We start from the raw sequence: 21,249 nt of genomic DNA, 5'->3' as shown, positions 1-21,249 counted from the left end.
GTTCAGTCTCTCCCTGTGCATTCCCTGTGCAGCGAGCGAGCGAGAGAGAGCGAGTGCGAGTGAGCGAGAGAGAGAGAGAGAGAGAGGGCTGGCCGAGGAGGCAGTTAAAGAATGCACCGGGCTGTTTTTAAAGAGACTGATTCGAGCATTGTTTTAACCTCGTTGTATTTAATGAAGACTTTTTTCTATTGGATTTTAACCTCCACTTCACTTCTGTTTACAGCGATCGGTTCGTAGCGTGCATTGTTGCAATGTTACTTTTCTTGGTTGTTTATTAAATTACAGATTTTTCAAATGTTCATGTTTTTCCCTGTGCTTAAAACTCATTAAAAAAAGTGTTTACAGTGAGCGGTTCATAAGGCTATAGTGTGAATTCTTGCAATGTTACTTTTCTCTGTTCAAGGTTTTCTCAGTGTTATTCAATGTTTTTACATTTAGTTTACTATTACGCTGTGCATTCTATGGTATGATTAACTATTTTTGTGCTTAAAATTCTTTAAAAATATATATTTACATACAATTTGTACGGTCTGGAACAGATTAATTGTATTTACATACAATCCTATGGGGGAAATTACTTCGGGTCACGACCAAATCGGGTTATGACCAAAGTTTTGGAATGAATTACGGTCGTGACCCGAGGTTACACTGTACTGCCAAATTCAACCTGACAGAGCTTAAGAGGTTCTGCAGAGGACAAAGGAGGAAGATCCCCAAATCCAGGTGTGTTGTAGCATCATAACCATGAAGATTTCAGTCTGTAATCACTGCCAAATGTGTTTCATCAAAGTATTGAGGAAAGGGTCTGAATACTTCTGTACATGTGATATTTCAGTTTTTTATTTTTATTACATTTCCAAAAATTTGTAAAAAAAAACAAAAACTTTTTAGTGTGGTATGTAGTATACGGATTGATAATTAAAAAAATATTTAATCATTTTTAGAGTGTGGCTGTTACATAACAAAAAAGTGAAAGAAACAAGTGGTTTAAATACTTTCTGAATGCACAATATATGCAAAGTCTGTTCTTAAATACTTGTAGACTGTGTATTTAGACATACTAATTGGTGATATTCATCAGAAAAAATGTGTTTGGTCAACTTATGGGTGCCACTCACAAGTTTATGTTCACACTGTGATAGAAATGAGACTTCAGACATCATAAAGGTTTGGGGCAGCCACCCGTATATTATTTCCCAGCTGCAAAAGTTTAGTAATATTTGAGCAGAGATTTTCACAAGATTGAGTCCAAAACAGAACTGAACATTTGGAGGTAAGAGGGCGGTTTTAATGGCTGGGGAAGGAAATGATGTCATCTAGCCCGGAGCCGGAAGTGACATCATCAGAGGTCCCAGAGCCGGAAATGACATCATCAGAGACGCCAGAGCCGGATGTGACATCATCAGAGGCACTGGAACCTGGTGAGATTTCCCGGGAATGGTCTGCAAGAAACAGAGAGACAGTCAGCACACTCTGCTACCCCCTGGTCTGGTGTAGTATTACAATTCCCCAGGCCCTTTAGTTGTCTCCTATACACACGTGTGTGACAACACATTCACACTTAAAATCAAGTGCATGCATTAGGCATTCACACACTCAGATCCTTACAAACACACACTTATTATTATTATTATTATTATTATTATTATTATTATTATTATTAGTGTGCTAAATATAATTTTGTGTTGTTGGTTAAATAACAACTTACAAAATCAGTATATATTACAGTGCACATATACATTTTTGAAATACAAGTGGGTTAAGAAACTTAGCTGAGATAATTTAACAGCCTGCTCTTTTAGTCAGTTCACCACACTATTCTGCACATCATACAAAGATACAGACATATATAGATAACCATACAAGTCTCCATTAATTTTTAAATTCACATTAATGGCAGCATGTGTCTAAATTGTGATTCAAAAGCTACACATTTGCATTTGTAGGTGTTATAAAGGGGTATTGGCATCTTTTATCATCTTACTGTAACTGTACAAATCATACTAATTACTAGGAGAAATTCAGTATGTAAAGATGTACACTTGATACATGGTTCCTTTTATATAATGGATTATGGTTGAATAATATTCCCTTTGCATATTTCATACACCGTTTCTTGTTATTAATTTGTGTATGTCTTTAAGTGTGTGTTAAAACATCTTTCTGCAATATTAAAATGCAGTAAAAACCTTTTTGATATTGGTATTCTTTATACTTTTAAAAATTTTACAAGTAGATATCAAGTAGCACTACATATGAATGTATTTTCTGTTATTGTTCTCATTTATTTGCTAGGGTCAGCAGTTCCCTACAATTCTGGGTGACACAAGTCTCTCTGCACAGTCTGGAGGAGCACAGCAGCAAGTTATTCTGGTCAGTCACCCTGCTCAAGCTTCATCCGTGACTGCAGATGAGACAACAGCCTACCGGGTAATCTCTTTTTTTCTCGGGGTGTTACTTTTTTCCTTTTATTTACTAATAATTGTGATTATTTTGTATTTGGAATAATTTAAATTAAATAAAGAATAGTTGATAATAGTTTTAACTAAATGAATACTGCATTTAGGTTATGGAGAACGGAGTTCTTTTCTTGCCCCTAATTACTGTTAGTGTTTAATTTACAATAGAGTAAACCCTCGTTTATCACGGTTAATCCGTTCCAGACTCTACCGCGATAAATGAATTTCCGCGAAGTAGGATTCTTTATTTATAAATCGAATATTTTCACAGTTAGAGCGTAGAAAACCTGTTTACTGCCTTCTAAATACATTTTTTAACATTATTAGAGCCCTCTAGACATGAAATAACACCCTTTAGTCAAAAGTTTAAACTGTGCCCCATGACAAGACAGAGATGACAGTTCCGTCTCACAATTAAAAGAATGCAAACATATCTTCCTCTTCAAAGGAGTGTGCATCAGGAGCACAGAATGTCAGAGAGAGAGAGAGAAAAGCAAACAATCAAAAATCAATAGGGCTGTTTGGCTTTTAAGTATGCGAAGCACCGCCGGACAAAGCAGCTGCAAGGAAGGGAGAAATGTGAAGGTAGTCTTTCAGCATTTTTTAGAGGAGCGTCCGTATCCTCCAGGCCAGTGTGCGAACAGCCCCCCTGCTCACACCCCCTCTGTCAGGAACAGAGAATTTCAGAGAGAGTGAGAGAGACAGAGAAAAGCAAACAATCAAAAATCAATACGTGCCGTTTCGAGCTTTTAAGTATGCGAAGCACCGTGCGGGAAGCGTGTCGCTTGACAAAGTAGCTGCAAGGAAGGGAGCAATGTGAAGATAATCTTTCAGCATTTTTAGACAAGCGTCCGTATCGTCTAGGGGTGCAAACAGCCCCCCTGCTCACACCCCCTCCGTCAGAGAGTGTCAGAGAGAGTGAGAGAGAGAGAAAACCAAACAATCAAAAATCAATACGTGCTGTTCGGTCTTTCAAGTATGCGAAGCACCGCGTGGGAAACATATCTTATATCATTGAGGAATTTTATTTAATACGTAATACGCACTCTGGTTGGGTAGCTTCTCAGCCATCTGCCAATAGCGTCCCTTGTATGAAATCAACTGGGCAAACCAACTGAGGAAGCATGTACCATAAATTAAAAGGCCCATTGTTCGCAGAAATCCACGAACCAGCAAAAAATCAGTGATATATATTTAGATATGCTTACATTTAAAATCCGCGATGGAGTGAAGCCGCGAAAGTCGAAGCGCAATATAGCGAGGGATCACTGTACATGTTATACTCATTTCTGTGAGGGTTTTCTACACATATAGAGATTGTTCTCAAATGCCAAATGTCTTCATGTTAAGGCAATTTAAAATTTGCCTTATATGAGTGAGTTTGAGTGCCTCTGACTTTGGCCCTAATGCTTTCAAGATGGGGCTACAAGCAATCCAGTAAAGGAAAATTCATATTCAGAGGATAAACAGTTCTGACAAGGTGCCCTGTGACTACTTGTATTTCTGTAATTATTAAGTCCTATATAAACGTATAATAAGAGGAAAATTGCCTAATCACTCATGTACCTTAAAAGGTGAACTGTGATATAGTATCATTTGCAAAGAGGAGTGTGACCATACACTGAAGAGGAGTGTTTTGTAATAATGTAAATAACAACGGAATATGATCTATACAATATATTGGCTAGCCATCTAAGATGAATGATACATGATGTATTGCTTTTTCATTTTTTAGTTTCTGTGCTTTTGTCTTTAAATATAATGAGCTAAATTGTATTTTAAATTGAGGTTTTTGAAATGAACTGTAAACTCTTTAGGCATTTCTTGGCAATAAAGTATCCTACAATTCATTTTGTAAATTCAATAAATCAGTTTATGTGCAGCATACTGTTAAAAAAAAATTAACTTATTATTGTCTAAAATTGTTCATATCAACTAGTATTTAAAAATAATTGTGATATCAAAGAAAAATCAATAGAATACTGTACTGTATATATAGATGATTCTATATGTCACCTGTTAAAAAATGTGCAGAGATTCACATTTCCCCGAAGGCAGCTTCAATGGAAGGCTTAAGCGCTAAAGAAAAATGTATTTATTTTTTACTCTGTTATATGTAAGAAGGAAAGAGATTGTAGTGTCACACTGTAGAGTCCCAAAATGGAGCAATCCTGTCACTCTACTAAACACCTTACCCTATTCACTATGTAGTCTTCATCTCTCTTTACACTACAATAACTTTCTCTCAAGGACCGTTAAGAACTGCAAATGCAACATACTAGCTATGAAGTCAGTGGTGTTCTGAAATCTAATATAAGAAGCTAGTCCCTGTAACCTGTCATGTTGTAGCTCAGAACAATTTGGACACTTTTCAGATAACCTCTAGATGGCAAGCATGTTCTAGAGAGCTGCTTTGTTTTTTTCTTCTTTCTATCGCAGTAATGAAGTTAGTTCTCAAGAAAGTGTTCTCAAAATAGTTACTATATTGTATCAGAACAATGTTATACTGTTAAATGTTATGAGCATATGAGAATTTATGTAGCTTGTTATGCAGTTGGGCAGTATTAATTCTGTTCATGCTACAGTCATTTCCCAATAGAAGCAAAACAAAATATGGAGGCTACACATTAGTATTACTATTTAGACACAATGGCCAAACAGTAAGTGGTTAGCCAGTTATTAATTTACATGCACTGCAGATCATGTACGTACGAGAGGGAGTGAAGCTAAAGTTACAAAGTGGGATTTATTAGACAATGGAACGAACCTTAACAAAACTGATCATGTCATTTTTCAATGTCGTTTCTATCGTTCTCAATGCACTTGCCCCACCTGCCTGGAAGTGCCTGCATTCCAGCAGAATAAAAGGTTTTGTCTTGTCCTCGCAACCACTCATGCTGTTACTGTCGAACACTACATGCCGAGGGGTACTACAGTCACTAGTGCAAGTTACTGTGACTTGCCGGACAACAATGTGAAGCCTGCTGTTCGATCCAAGTGGTGGGGCCTGCTGTCTCAAGGAGTCCTTTTGCTGCAAGACAATGACACACACACTGCTAAGAACACCAAGGCTTGTCTGCAGAAACTGAAGTTTGAGGTATTGCCACATCCCCCTTATTTGGCAGATTTGGTACCGTGTGATTTCCACCATTTTGGAGCACTAAAAAAACATCTGGGTGTTTATCGATTCAAGACATATGATGAAGTGAAGAAAGCGGTGCACGAGTGGTTACGAGGACGAGACAAACCCTTTTATTCTGCTGGAATCCTGGCACTTCCAGGCAGGTAGCTCAAGTGCATTGAGGAGGGTGGATACTACATTGAGAAATGACCTGATCAGTTTTGTTAAGGTTCGTTACATTTTGTAATAAATCCCATTTTCTAACTTTAGCTTGACTCTCCCTCGTATTTCAGCATTGGAGTCCATTTTCAAGTTTATAATTTAAAAAGTATGCAGTTGAGGAGTTTCTATGTTTTAGTTTCTGTTTATTTGGCTTAACATATTATCTCACTGGGGCATTTGAAAAAATGTTGACATATGATGTAATGTTTTGCATGATCAATTTCATTTTAGGTCACCGAAGTGTCAAGGAAGGATGGCCAGACAGATCAGTCCAGGTTGCTTAACCAGTGTTTCTATTGTAATCAAGTGTTTCTGACACCAATTATGCTGCGGCGCCACTACCGACATGCCCATGGAAAGGAGAGATGTCATGTTTGCCGAATATGCAATAAAGCTTTCAAGAGGGCTACACATCTTAAGGTAAAAAAGTTATTATATAAAATATACATAATACATTTGTTTTCCTACATTTATCATTTATATTTAGTCAAGAATAATGTGCTGACAAATAAGGCTAAATACATAACTAATAATACATTACTAATTAAAAATCTTTATGTTAGGCCATTTAAACCTTTTAAGTTCTTATTTGTTTCATAATTCTCCAGAATAAGTTACTTATACTTGTGTGAAGCATTTTAAAGAGAGTGCATAATTTAGAGATGTCACCCTCATGTTTTCAATTATAATTACAACAAAAGGATTTAAGAACATTAAATATACATGGAATGTCTTTCATCGAGTTATTGAATCCTCACTCTGGCACATCCTTAATTTTATGGTGTGTACTGATAAAATATTTATTTGGCAACCTTCTGAATAGACTTATTAAAAAATGGTTATAAGAAAGTACAATTTGTTAATTAAACCTAGTAAATGTAGTCCATAAATTAATGGTGAAAATCAGTCAAATACGTATCAGTGTTTATTTATTTACTTTGATGCCTTTTGCCCGTGTAATTTTCTTCTTAAGAAAGGTTTTGAGAAATTTTACCACTTGTAATAATGTCACTGGTGCATTGTCTGAAGTCATTTTGATTATAGGGAGATCATTGGGCTGTTTAATTATCTTATTTATATAAATTCCAGACTAGGGAAAGGCTGTGACCTTTAACGCAGTTGTTAATTATTATTACTTGTCTTAAAAATTGATATAATTGTTTTAAATTATATGCCTTTTATGTTTTTTGTGCAAACTATTTATATTTTTATATACTGTATGTCAAAGTATTAATCCATTATAATTTGCAAAAAACATCCCTGTTGAAATTAATTTTCTACATTCTACATTAATTTTATACATTGAAATATTTATATGTTTAAGAAATGTGAACCATTCAGGGTGCAGATCATATTTTACTTGGAAAGAGATGCAGTATTCCTTCAAATTCATCATCATCTTCTTTTTCTGGTGAGCATCATGAAAGCAACTACAGTATTTGAGCTGGTCAGACCACACCTCAGCATCCATAGCAATGTTTTCTAGACTTCCATCCATCCATTTTCCAACCCGCTGAATCCGAACACAGGGTCACGGGGGTCTGCTGGAGCCAATCCCAGCCAACACAGGGCACAAGGCAGGAACCAATCCCGGGCAGGGTGCCAACCCACCGCAGTGTTTTCTAGACTTTCCTATGGAAAACTGAGGCACTGCCAGTAAAATCAAGAGATGGAATCACTCTAGTTTGTACTGAGTTGGCCCCTTAGTCTTCTTCTAGTGAAGACTAGTCACTTGGTGCATAGCTTCTAATGAAGGAGAGTGAGCCCTATATACCTTGTGCCTTGTATACCTCCCATTGGAGGTGCCATAGGAGCAACCTGATGCCAAAACACATCAACTCAGTCCGCAGAAGCGACAGATATACTCTGAGGTTCTTCTGCATTGCGGAGCTCCTTACCTTGCCAAGGAGATTGAACCCGGGAACCCCCTTTTTGGCGGCTTCTGATCATGGTTTAATTCTTTCATTCACAACCCAAAGTGCAAGACCATAGGTACAGATAGGGATTGTTAACTGATTGATAAATCAACAGCTTTAAACACAGACTTATCTCTATCTTTATCACCATGGTCCAGTACAACGTTTGTAATAGCTGCATTCCAGTTCCGCTGGCATTTAGTGAATTTTTCATTCAGCAAATGGATAACCATCTAGTAACAGGTCAGTTCAGGTCAGGGCGCATGCACTGCTACAGCCATTTGCTGCACCCACTACACAATGAAACAGCTCAGGATCCTGGTTGGCAACTCTCAGGCAGACACACCATCCAGTCCCCCCCCCCCAAATGACCGTCTATTTACCACAGCAAGGTGTTATGCGGGCGTCCCCTTGGCCTGGTCCAGCCGCTCGGGTCCTCAACAATGAGGATCCTGTGAGCCAGATCACCCATGGGAAATTGCACCATATAGCTGTAGTGCCGTAACTGACGCCTCCTCACAATGCAGGTAATGTGCCTCATTTGGGACATGAGCAACACAAAGTCAAACCAGCGGTACCCAAGGATTCTCTGAAGAGACACAGTGCCGAAGGAATCCCGTCTTCGTCTCGGGTCACTGGATAGCGTCCATGTCTCGCAATCATATAGAAAAACTGGAAACACCAGGACTCTAAAGACTTGTTGGACCTTCGTCCTTTTACAAAGATATCATGACTGCCACACATCCTTTTCCAGCGACCTGATGATCCCACATGTTCTCCCTATCCATCTATTGACTTCATAGGAAGAGTCACCAGAGACATGAATGTTGCTGCCGAGGTAAGTAAACCTCTCAATGAGGTTGGCACTCTCACCGCAGACAGACACGTTACTGATGGCAATGCCCAAGAGGACATTTAAGGCCTGGATCTTGGTTTTTATCCAGGACACTCGCAAGCCCAGACACTCAGACTCCTCACTCAATCTTTTCAAGAGCCGTGATCAGAGCCTCCATTGACTCTGCGAAGATCACAACATCATTGGCAAAGTCAAGATCAGTGAATCTTTCTTCACCAACATCCATCACTTACTGAATTAAACAAGCTGTTCAAAAAGTGTATTTTATTTTGGGGAGAAAAAGCTTCCCAATGATAATATTGGTATATATACTGGTGCTCATATTGTCGTTGTAGCCACCAAAGTATAAGGTGAGATCAAGCACGGGTAAAACGCATGCAGAAAGAAATCTCTCAGTCCAAAAGTTTGTTTTAAAAATATTCAGTGAAAGTTAAAAGCAAACAATCCATACAAGAATAAAGAAAAAAGTAGTTACACATGTAGAATAAAAGGCAAAAAAAAGGAAAAATATATCTTCTCTAAACTTAGCTTTTATTGAGAAACTTTAGTTATTTCTGTACTTAAAAGTTCTTAATTTCTTCTTCTGTACGCCTTAAGTGTACGGCTTTGCACTTAAATAAGCACGAGTTACTTCACACACTGTAAAGGTCCATAGGCCCATAGGCACGTGCACGGTTTAAAACCATGTGCCCTCTACACCTTACACATGGCAAGGCTGGTCACTAACTGAGAATAATATTTAGTCAGAGCTATTAGAAATGGCAAGAATATACCAATACAATTCTACTTATGGGGGTTATAGGAACCTCCCATAGATTATGCTTTGTCATCTAGTAAAATATTCATGAATCTTATATAACTAGGAAAATGGCTCTTACAGTCGTCTACTTCAAGAGAGACCCATTGAATCAACAAGCTAATTAAAAAGGCAAGCTTAGTTATAGGATGCATAGAATGCCATTATGAACAATGCTGCATATCCCCTCTCTGACACACTAACTCTGAGTGCCTTGAGCCAACAAATTACTCGGCAAAAGTGTGTCAAGAAACATGACAGGGGTAATACATCTGCATTATGCTTCTCTGTGACTGTGACAGCCAAGTCACAACTTATCTTTGTTTTGAATTTTACTGTTTTGTAGTCATCTAGTGCGTGTTCAGACCAAAGTGTTTGGGTGTATTTATTTATTTACTTACTTACTTATCTACCTATTTATGTATTTATATATTCAAAGAGCCCATGTAAAAAGCCAATTTTCCCACTGGGAACAAATAAAGTTCTATCTAATCTAATCTAATAAATCAAATCTACAGGTCAGATGAGGATCATCTCCTTATTTAAGTGGTGTAATGTTTATGTGATCTAGAACACTCTCCTCATGTCCCTTTTACAGTCAGTTAAGGTTTAATCTTAAATTGATTATTTTTGGCCGTAACAAAGACTGACTTTGTGAAAGTCCTCCAAGTAGTAATATATTTGTCCTTATGCCATGGAGACAGCTTTCTGACAGCCAAGTTAAACATTTTTTAAGAACCTTTGCTGTATGTGTGAATTCATAATAACTGATTGTGCACTCCGCTGTTTAGATCTAGCAGTCATTGATTGGAAAGATGACTTTGTGTTGTTTATGTACAGCTTTTAAACTAATGAGCAGAAAGTTCAGGCAGATTTCAGACTAACATTTATTGGACAATATGAATTCTATCTGCCCGCTTCACATAATTTATAACCAGTGTAAATACATGGACGCTTGGTGGCGCTATTGTTCCGTGAAACCCAATAAACAGATGCAAACACTGGTTTAAAAGCACCCAGAATTATTTTAATATTCTTCAATAAAGTGTTTAAAGTGCCCAAAAGCACCTCCACTACCATAAACAATAATCAATAACACAAGAAACACCAATACAATCCTCCTCTCCACCCAGCAGCTCTGTCACACTCCTTCCCAACTCTGGCTCGATCTGCTGGGTTTCCCACAGTCCTTTTAAAGTCCATGACCCGGAAGTATTCCTTCTCCGGGTCAAACGCCTTCTTCAAGTATCCCGGAAGTACTGCAGGCTTCCATCCTCGTGATTCCAAAGTACTTCCAGGGTTGACGTAACCGTAATAGTCCCCGGGTTCTTGGTGAGCTCCCCCTGGCGGCACCCACGGCACCCAACAGGGCTGAAGAGACAGACTCCATGTCCCATGCTGCCCTGTGGGAATCCGAGGAACCATTTCCATCCAGGGGAGCTGCCATCTAGCGTCCTGGGGGATGTATTGCCCTGAAAAGGCTATTTTCTTCTGATGAGGGACGTCCCGGCTGGACTGAAATGCCGGCCGTCCATCACACCAGCAAGTGCTTCAAGCATAAATGTTATTATCCCTCCATTGTTAATATATAAATTAAATATTTGTCTCCTGTAAAATTAATTTCAGTTCATTTTGTATACAACTCTTCACTTGGTATAAGATAAGCTTACTATAAACAGAAAGTAAATGATTAAGGCTTTACATGTATTTACACAAACACACAACTTACAATGCAATAAACACACAATAAAACAGAAGCATTCTTAATGATTAACAAAAAAATAATCATGGCAATAAAAAGTTCAGTAACATCTTTTCTGAGTTTTGCCCAGTTGATAACTGAAATGAGAAAAATAAAAACTCCAGACAGCAGACTTATTGCAGAATATAAATCTTTGGGGAATACTTTTTTGGTTATAAGATATAAAGTCATAGTTCTGATTACTAAAGGCCATGTCAAATCACACAACTTTTCCAGCAATTTTCAGTCGCAGACTTAATTTACTTAATCTTTGCAAGTTGAAGGCAGATGCAGTGCACGCTAATGATCTCCAGTCATGTAGTTTGAGATCCTTAGTTACTCATTGCCACCACTCTATGATTCTCCCCAACATTTACGTTTGTCTTGTATTGTAGGTGAGGGCCTGTGTATGCGTTGTGGCGAGTGGCTAGAGGTGGTACCCAGCCGGGACACGCAGGAGGACCAGAGGATGGCTTACGCCTCCTCCAGACCACGAGGGGGCGACCGCCCTGGTGGCTTTGGGGACCACGAGAACAGAGCTTAGAAGCTCAACCCTATAGGGGCCCATGGTCACCGCCAGGGGGTACCACAATGCCTGAGGAGCCCTGGCCCTTAGCACTTCCGCCACACCTGGAAGTGCTGGGTGGAAGAAGACCAGGGACACCCGGAGTGCTTCCGGGTGCGCAGCTGGTACTTCCGCCACACTTGGGAGTGCCAGTCGAAGCTAATTGGGAGGCACCTGGAGCATGTCCGGGTGTGTATAAAAGGTGCCACCTCCCTCCATTCGATGGCTGGAGTCGGGAGGAAGAAGGCAAGAGGTCGGAGGAGAGGAGTGGAGGCGGACCAGAGAGGAAGGCATTGTGCGAGAGGCCTGGACTTTGGGGGAGTTTTGGTTTGTGTGCTTCACCTTGTAAATATTAGTTCTGTAAATAAATGTGTTGTGGTGCTTAAAAGATGTCTGCCTGTCTGTGTCCGGGCTGTGTTCCACAGCGTGTAAGAGCAAATAAATAATGAATGCTGACTTGCAAGTACAGTTCATATAGTGCAGGTACAAGGAATAAGGAACACAGGTTTTATGGACATAACAATCAAAAGAGAGGCTCACTGTCTGATGTTCTGTGTATTTTGTACTATGATAGAAAGGAAAAAAGGAAAAGGGCCGAGATTGCAGCTGAACTTATCATGCGAGTAAATCCTTTACACTCGCAAGAATGAAAATGTCTCAAACTGTAGATGTCTTTTCTTGTTGACACCAATCAGCAGGAAATTGATAAAGACATCACAATAATGCATACAAATCTGAAAACTTAATTATACAGCAGTTACCACTCCTTCCAGTATGTCATGCTACTTTGTTAATCTTGGATTTATTTCCACGATGATGATGATGACAATGATCATTTTAATGGCTGTTCTGCCATTAAGAGCTTTTTGTCTTTCTGCATTATTTTGCCTCACATATTTCTTTATTATTATCATTTGGTCCCCATTGTCACTACATATGATACAGCATTGTCACTGTGACATTTACAAAATATGGGTAGTTTACATTATTTCACGTAACTCTTTAATGTTCCAGATGCATATTTAGTACAAAGTTAGTTTTTTACTACAGTCTTCATCTGTGGCATACTATAATCATCTTTTATAAAACTACATTTATATAGCATTTAATCGTATATACATATCAGATTGTAAATGTACTAAATAATGTCTGGAAAAGATTTTTTTACTGCGGTGGGCTAGCGCCCTGCCCGGGGTTTGTTTCCTGCTTTGCGCCCTGTGTTGGCTGGGATTGGTTCCAGCAGACCCCCGTGACCCTGTAGTTAGGATATAGCGGGTTGGATAATGGATGGATGGAAAGATTTTTTTTAATAAATATTGTGATTTATGCACCTTTTCTTACATTGTTTTCTTCTTGTTTCAGGAACATGAACACACTCATCAGGATGGACCCTCTCTCAGCTCGCAGAGACCTCGTATTTTTAAATGTACATCTTGTGACAAGGCTTTTGCTAAACCAAGTCAGCTGGAGAGGCATAACAGAACTCATACTGGTAATTTAGTCTTAAGTAAACTTCACCATCGCCCCTAAATAATATATTTACAAGGTATTCATTTGCAGATTTTTGGAAAAGTTAAAATACAGTCGTGTGAAAAGATAAGTACACCCACTTTGCATTCTGTAGTTTTAAAAGTCACAATATAACTAATAATGATCTAGTCATCAGGTCCTAAAATTAGATACATTTAATCTGTTTTACCAAACAGCAAGTAACTCATGTAAAGTAAATGACTGTTTCATTTTTAGTATCTCTTAAATCTCTTATGATTGTCTTTTTATTTCCCCTTGGTTTTCCTATATCCCAAAAACTACACTTTACATCTTTTATGAGGGATTCTGTATCAGAGAATCTGTTCACTTTTTTTTTCCATTTAGAGCATTTTGTGGTGTTCACGTTGCTTGTTGCCACAGTAATGTTTCCCATGAAGCACCATGATTGTGTGACGGTGACATCATCATCCATCCATCCATCCATTTTCCAACCCGCTGAATCCGAACACAGGGTCACAGGGGTCTGCTGGAGCCAATCCCAGCCAACACAGGGCACAAGGCAGGAAACAATCCTGGGCAGGGTGCCAACCCACCGCAGGACATCATCATTGCAATGCTATATAAAGGTCATCTCATGTAGTCCGAGTTCATCTGAGATTGGATACTCTTAGCAATTCTTATCGCTCTCTTTTGGTTATTCCTGGCGTTTTAAATTTATCATTTACTTTTGATTTTTGGTTAGGTATCTGGTTCTTGCAACTTTCCCTTTGATTCTGGTTTTGACCTTTGCTTAGATTTTTTGATGTTTCTTCTAGTTTTCACTCATAAGCCTTTTCTGACTGTCCTTTTTCAGTCAATACAACATTATATTGACCCACACTTCTACAACATTGTCTTATTTGATTTATATTTGAAGGCATTTGTGAGGTTCTGCCTCAGCAACACAATGGAGTTGAGGTTTTTCCGTGATTGAGTCATTCCTACACGTTGAGCCCTTTTTCATGTACTCATTTGTGAGTAGTCTCATTGTTCTGCTGTATGTCTCAAGCATTAGCATTTGAACAGAGAGCCTTTCATTTTCCTCCAGAATACTCAGGTAGAAAGAAGATTTCCTGATGGACTCAATGACTGTGTAGTGTCATTCAGTTCCTATGGCTGCAAAAACAGCTCCAAATTATCAACCTTCCATCTTCGTACATAACAGCTGGCATGTAGTTCTTGGTTTTCATCAAATACGGTGCTATACACAGCGCCCTAACATTTCTACTTTGGTTTTGTCTGTGCAAAGGTTTTTGTTCCAGGAGCCCAGTGGTTTGTTCAGAATAAATGTACATGACTAATTTGTGCCTCCATGCTCTTTTTTCACAGAGTTGTCTTGGTTCTGGCTATCCTTCCCTGAAAGCCATGCTTATTCACTCATTTCGTGATGGCAAAGTAATTATCTGTAACTTTTACCATGATGACACAGTATGTAGCTGTAATCACTAGAAGAATGTTCTGGGTTGCTTATTCCTGCTTATTTGGCAACTGTTTTGCATATTCTCATTTTATAAATTATCCTTCTCATGTAGAATAATGGACTTGAAATTTTTTGGAACCAACCTCACAGCCCTTCCCAGACTTTTAAGCAGCAACAGTAGCATCTCTTAAGACCATTGCAGGATTTTTGTCCTTGGCATGGCATTACCCACAAATCTTACTTCTCTAGACTAGACGCTTAGAGGTCTTGCATTTATATAATTCTAATCATTAACTGATTAACTGCACTTGATTAGCCGCATCTGGCTCTGATTACATTCTTAACTGATGGCTTTTACACGTTGCCATATATTGTGGCTCAATAAATGATGACAAAGTAAAATCTATTATGTGGTGTTTGTCATCTGAATATAGATTTATATTACTTTAGGACTTGGTGAGGACTAACATCCATTTATTAGTTGTGTTTTCATGTGTGTTTAACCGTAGAATTCAAGTGCCTACTTTTTCACATTACTGTACTGTATGTAAAGAAACAAACAAGTTAAAAATAGATTTCATTACCTTTTAGCAAGAGGTACAAAAATGCTGTCATTACACTGGCCTGATTTTCTAAATATGATCAGTATTGCCTGAAGAAGAGGCCTGAGTTGCCCCTAAAGCTTGCATATTGTAATTTTTTTAGTTAGCCAATAAAAGGCGTCATTTTGCTTAACGTCTCACTACATCCATAATGGCTAACATGGCACAACACCCTATTACAGCAGTATGTAATAAATCCATTCCTCTGTTTTTGAACTCTCTACTTGCTAAAAAAGGTGCAAGGCTAGGAAGTGACTTTGGGAATCACCAGTCTATCTCAGGTCACAACAGTACGCACACTCATACACAGTCATCCTGAACCATTTTCAAGTGCTCTAACAAAGCATTTTTATTTATTACACCACTTACAGGCAGCCACAATGTGGGCTTATTGTCTTCTTACAAACAGTAAAGCTTTGGCCTGTTTAAAAGGTTTCAGCTTTAATGTGTCAAATAAAATGTACAATTTCAGTTTATTCTTCAGATTATAATGCCTTACAGGTCAAAATATAATTATGCTTAGAAGATAAACCCACCATTTATTACAAATAGTAAAGAGTAAAACTAAAGCTGACCTACATTAAAAGTATATAATTGCTAGGCATGAAACAATGCAGTTAGCCAACGAAACAATTCATATTGTAATTCAGGCTTCACGATACAATATACCCAAGATATGAAATTTTCATAAAAGAAGTGTACTGTATGTTTAGTTTTATTTATTATTAAACATTAATAAAAGACAGCAAAATAATGAAACAATTCAAGGAACTGAATCTTAAAAAATAAATCAATGAAACTGAAAGGAAAAGAAGTTAATTAGCAGCAAAAACTGATCACTAATTGGAAAAGGTTTAGAATGAAAACCTGCAGCCACAGTAGCATTCTAAGACCAGAGTTGAAGACCCCTGAGTTAAACATGTTTAAAGTCTTTGGCAAAGATTTTGTTTGCTGAATAGAAGTTCTTACATCCATCCATCCATCCATTATCCAACCCGCTATATCCTAACACAGGGTCACAGGAGCCAATCCCAGCCAACACAGGGCGCAAGGCAGGAAACAAACCCTGGGCAGGGCGCCAGCCCACCGCAGGGCACACACTAGGGACAATTTAGAATCGGCAATGCACCTAACCTGTATGTCTTTGGACTGTGGGAGGAAACCGGAGTACCCGGAGAAAACCCACACAGACACGGGGAGAACATGCAAACACCGCGCAGGGAGGACCTGGGAAGCAAACCTGGGTCTCCTAACTGCGAGGCAGCAGCGCCACCCTCTGCACCAATGTGCTGCCCAAGTTCCTACATGTAAGTTGTTATATAGAATAAAATCATATTAATTTGTCATTATCTCATAATTTCCTTAGTAAGTGTTCTGGGTACATCTCTTACAGAATGTCTTAGTTAAACAGGCAGGCATAGACTGAAGAAAATTCATACAGTCAGTTTATCCCTGACACACGTCTTCAGTCTCTCCTTGAATTAATGTTATTGACACATTAGCCTTGCTATATTAAATACGTTATGATCCAGTTGATGCTGCTTTCAAACAGCAGATGAACCAGGTCCTGCTTACACTTGCTTGCATATCATTACTGTAGGCGGAGTGGTGGCTCTGAGGCTAGGGATCTGCACCGGCAATCAGAAGGTTGCCGGTTCGAATCCCGTAAATGCCAACAGGGACTCTGCTCTGTTGGGCCCTTGAGCAAGGCCCTTAACCTGCAATTGCTGAGCGCTTTGAGTAGTGAGAAAAGCGCTATATAAATGCAAAGAATTATTATTATTACTGCAGCCACTCCACACTGGCTTAATGAAAAGAGCTGCTCAGCCCACCTACACAATTTAGCAGAAAGAAATGCTCTGCCTTATCAAGACTACTGAAAAAGGTACAACATGCATGTCAGAATTGTACAACACAATTCCAAGAAAAGTAGAAACGTTCATAATGGCAGATCTTCATAATAACATACATTTTTACTTGCTCTGTTTTCAGAAGTGGGAGAGAAATGATGGAATAGTCATTAATTATAGTGTGAGCTGGATTAAGAGGGGAGAGAATTTAACTTGTCTTTCTGTTTCTTCTTTGCTTGAGACTTTTTAAATTTACACGTATCTAAGTGTTAAATGTATCCCTTCGTACACCAACATTGGAATATTTATTTGGCTGGCACCGTTATCCAATGAAATTGACACCATTTGAAATACAATTGGTCACGTTTATTTTGTTTTCCCAGTTGGAGCACAGGCACGCTCATAGTCACACAGTGTCTGTAGTGGGAAATGAACCCACAATGGCAAGGATTGAAGTCCAAAGCCATAACTGCTACATCAAAATTCCTACGCTAACATTACAAAGTTTAATTTTATGCTTAATTTTACAATTACAAAGTAATATTAAGGATATTACGAAGGAAGGAGTAAACAGAGAAAGATTAAAAAAGAGACAGTCTTTACTTTGAAAGTTGTGAGAAGTCAAGCAAAATGACACCTTTTGTTGGCTAACTAAAACGATTACAATATGCGAACTTTCGAGGCAACTCAGGCTTCTTCTTCAGGCAAAATGAAATACAGAAACTGGAGTTCCCTTTGTTTATATACTGTATGCACACTAGTAAACACAGGGAACTCCAGTTTCTGTATTACCTCTTGCCTGAAGAAGGGGCCCGAGTTGCCTCGAAAGCTCGCATATTGTAATCGTTTTAGTTAGCCAACAAAAGGTGTCATTTTGCTTGACTTCTCACTACATTCATAATGGCTAACACGGTACAACACCCTAGTACTACTTTGAAAGTTGCTAATGTAGTATAGTGCTTGAATGACAGCTTTAAAAAAAACTTTTCCTTCACATTATTTACAGTGCAGAACATGTAAGTTCAAGTTTACTGTCAGATGACTGATTCTTGCCTGTTGTTAAGCAAACAAAATAGAAATGAAAAAAGTGTGAAATTGTTCTTTTTTTTTTTCAGGCGAACGGCCTTTTCAGTGTTCTCAATGTGAAAAAGCTTTTAACCAGAAAAGTGCACTTCAGGTACACATGGTCAAGCATACTGGAGAGAAGCCTTATAAGTGTGAAATTTGTGCAATTGGGTTCACACAGAAGAGCAATATGAAGCTTCATATGAAGAGATCACATGGATATGCTGGTAAGTGGAAAATTCAATTTTAAGTGTTTGGCTACAACATGAAAACAAAAACTGATAATGCTGGTAAAGGCTAGCTGCCTGCATCAATCTAATGCACTTAGTCATCATGTGTAACAGACAGACAGACAGACAGACAGACAGACAGACAGACAGACAGACAGACAGACAGACAGACAGACAGACAGACAGACAGATAGATAGATAGATAGATAGATAGATAGATAGATAGATAGATAGATAGATAGATAGATAGATAGAAGTGAAAGGCACTATATGATAGATAGATAGATAGATAGATAGATAGATAGATAGATAGATAGATAGATAGATAGATAGATAGATAGATAGATGTGAACGGCACTATATAATAGATAGATAGATAGATAGATAGATAGATAGATAGATAGATAGATAGATAGATAGATAGATAGATAGATAGATAGATAGAAGTGAACAGCACTATATAATAGATAGATAGATAGATAGATAGATAGATAGATAGATAGATAGATAGATAGATAGATAGATAGATAGATAGATAGTTGATACTTTATTAATCCCAAGGGGAAATTCACATACTCCAGCAGCAGCATACTGATAAAAAACAATATTAAATTAAACAGTGATACCAATGCAGGTATAACAGACAATAACTTTGTATAATGTTACCGTTTACCCCCACTGGGTGGAATTGAAGAGTCACATAGCGTGGGAGAGGAACAATCTCCTCAGTCTGTCAGTGGAGCAGGACGGTGACAGCAGTCTGTCGCTGAAGCTGCTCCTCTGTCTGGAGATGATCCTGTTCAGTGGATGCAGTGGATTCTCCATGATTGACAGGAGTCTGCTCAGTGCCCGTCGCTCCGCCACAGATGTCAAACTGTCCAGCTCCGTGCCTACAATAGAGCCTGCCTTCCTCACCAGTTTGTCCAGGTGTGAGGCGTCCCTCTTGTTTATGCTGCCTCCCCAGTACACCACCGCGTAGAAGAGGGCACTCACCACAACCATCTGATAGAACATCTGCAGCATCTTATTGCAGATGTTGAAGGACGCCAGCCTTCTAAGGAAGTATAGTCGGCTCTGTCCTTTCTTACACAGAGCATCAGTATTGGCAATCCAGTCTAATTTATCATCCAGCTGCACTCCCAGGTATTTATAGGTCTGTACCCTCTGCACACAGTCACCTCTGATGATCACGGGGTCCATGAGGGGCCTGGGCTTCCTAAAATCCACCACCAGCTCCTTGGTTTTGCTGGTGTTCAGGTGTAGGTGGTGTGAGTCGCACCATTTAACAAAGTCCTTGATTAGGTTCCTATACTCCTCCTCCTGCCCACTCCTGATGCAGCCCACGATAGCAGTGTCGTCAGGAACTTTTGCACGTGGCAGGACTCCGAGTTGTATTGGAAGTCCGATGTATATAGGCCGAACAGGACTGGAGAAAGTACAGTCCCCTGCGGCACTCCTGTGCTGCTGACCACAATGTTAGACCTGCAGTTCCCGAGATGCACATACTGAGGTCTGTCTTTAAGATAGTCCATGATCCATGCCACCAGGTATGAATCTACTCCCATCTCTGTTAGCTTGTCCCTAAGGAGCAGAGGTTGTATTAATAAGCGTACGTCAGACTTTTCGACACACTTGCAGTGTGGAGACTTTCCTTTGTATAGTCAACAACCAGACCTTTAGAATGTGTGTAACGGGCTGGAGCCTATCTCTTCAGGACTGGGCACAAGACAAGAACCTGCCCTGGATGAAGTGGCAGTTTATTGTAGGTCATGTTCACAAACACACCCACACTCACTCATTTGTGGCCAATGTATAATTAACAATTAATCCAACATGCATGTCTATCCATACACTATTCAGAACCCTTATTAGACGTATGTATGCTTACATGTGATTTTATGGTTTATGCTTTAATTAGAATACTAAAAATGTGTTTTGTTGAAACCAATTTATTGTCATTTATTGTCTTAAGTGCATCTTCAGGTTGACTGTGTTAATTTTACAGAGTGAGGAATAATTCATAACATATCTCTCTGTCTATTATCTTTAAAGTGGGAACCGGACAGGAAATTACAATTGAACAAGATCAAGAAGCAGATGACAACAGTCGAGAGCTTGACTTGGAAGAGGTTGTCCAGGAATCAGCCACTGACTGGCCATGTGGAATTACCAATGTGTTTCGATGAGTTTGCTCATCAGCTTAAAAACTATGAAACTGGCTTAATCAAACAGCCTATCAACCAAACAAATAGCGGCACTACTCTGTTTGAGATCAGAACTATTTTTTTATAGAATTTAAAACCAGTAATACAGTATTACAATTTTTTCAACCAGATACCTGGTATTTACAATGCAAAATGTTGTAAGATACATATATTAAAGGGTCAGAATTAAACTGAACATGTTTTTCAGAACTGTCAGAGTAATGAACGTTGTTTTAATATCTGTTAATTAGTGACTTTCCTCTAATTATGTCGATCGTTTTATATGCACATGATAATATTTCCTTTCTGCTCTAGACAGCTGTGTTCATACAGTAAAAGAAAAGGCACTTAAATTGAAATGAAGCTTTTCAGGCAGGTGTACACAGACTCACAATTTCCTGATGCCCTGTTAGTATTCTTCAGATATAGCAGTGCTGCATTGCTGATTTCAATACAGATGCAGCAAAACAGCTATATGGAAAAGAATATTTTTAACAAGACACTTGTGTGGCTTTGTCTCAAGGCAGATGGAAAGCAGAGGTCAGACAGATCAGGTAAAAATAATTTTAATTTCATACTGGAAAAAATCACATTTTTAAAAGCTAGCTGTAACACATACATACGCATACACACACACACACACACACACACACGCACACACACACACACACA

The 21,249-nt window shown here is 38.7% G+C and overlaps 1 protein-coding gene across 3 annotated transcripts in view; it reads left to right on the top strand.

The window, feature by feature from the left end:
* Window positions 1–21,249, top strand: part of LOC114663460 (zinc finger protein 236-like) — a 181,934-nt gene extending 160,685 nt beyond the window's left edge. For all 3 annotated transcript variants that reach the window (XM_028817205.2, XM_051935699.1, XM_051935700.1), the window contains exons 28-32: window positions 2,296–2,430; window positions 6,034–6,222; window positions 13,039–13,168; window positions 18,194–18,370; window positions 20,426–21,249. In XM_028817205.2, coding sequence (XP_028673038.1) covers window positions 2,296–2,430; window positions 6,034–6,222; window positions 13,039–13,168; window positions 18,194–18,370; window positions 20,426–20,559 — 765 coding nt within the window. In that variant the 3' untranslated portion in view covers window positions 20,560–21,249. The remainder of the gene's footprint in view (window positions 1–2,295; window positions 2,431–6,033; window positions 6,223–13,038; window positions 13,169–18,193; window positions 18,371–20,425) is intronic.

The sequence above is a fragment of the Erpetoichthys calabaricus genome, chromosome 13 (genome assembly GCF_900747795.2).
Source record: "Erpetoichthys calabaricus chromosome 13, fErpCal1.3, whole genome shotgun sequence".
NCBI lineage: Eukaryota > Metazoa > Chordata > Cladistia > Polypteriformes > Polypteridae > Erpetoichthys > Erpetoichthys calabaricus.
The sequence above is the reverse complement of the archived record's forward strand: the minus strand, read 5'-3'. Positions and strand labels throughout refer to the sequence as shown.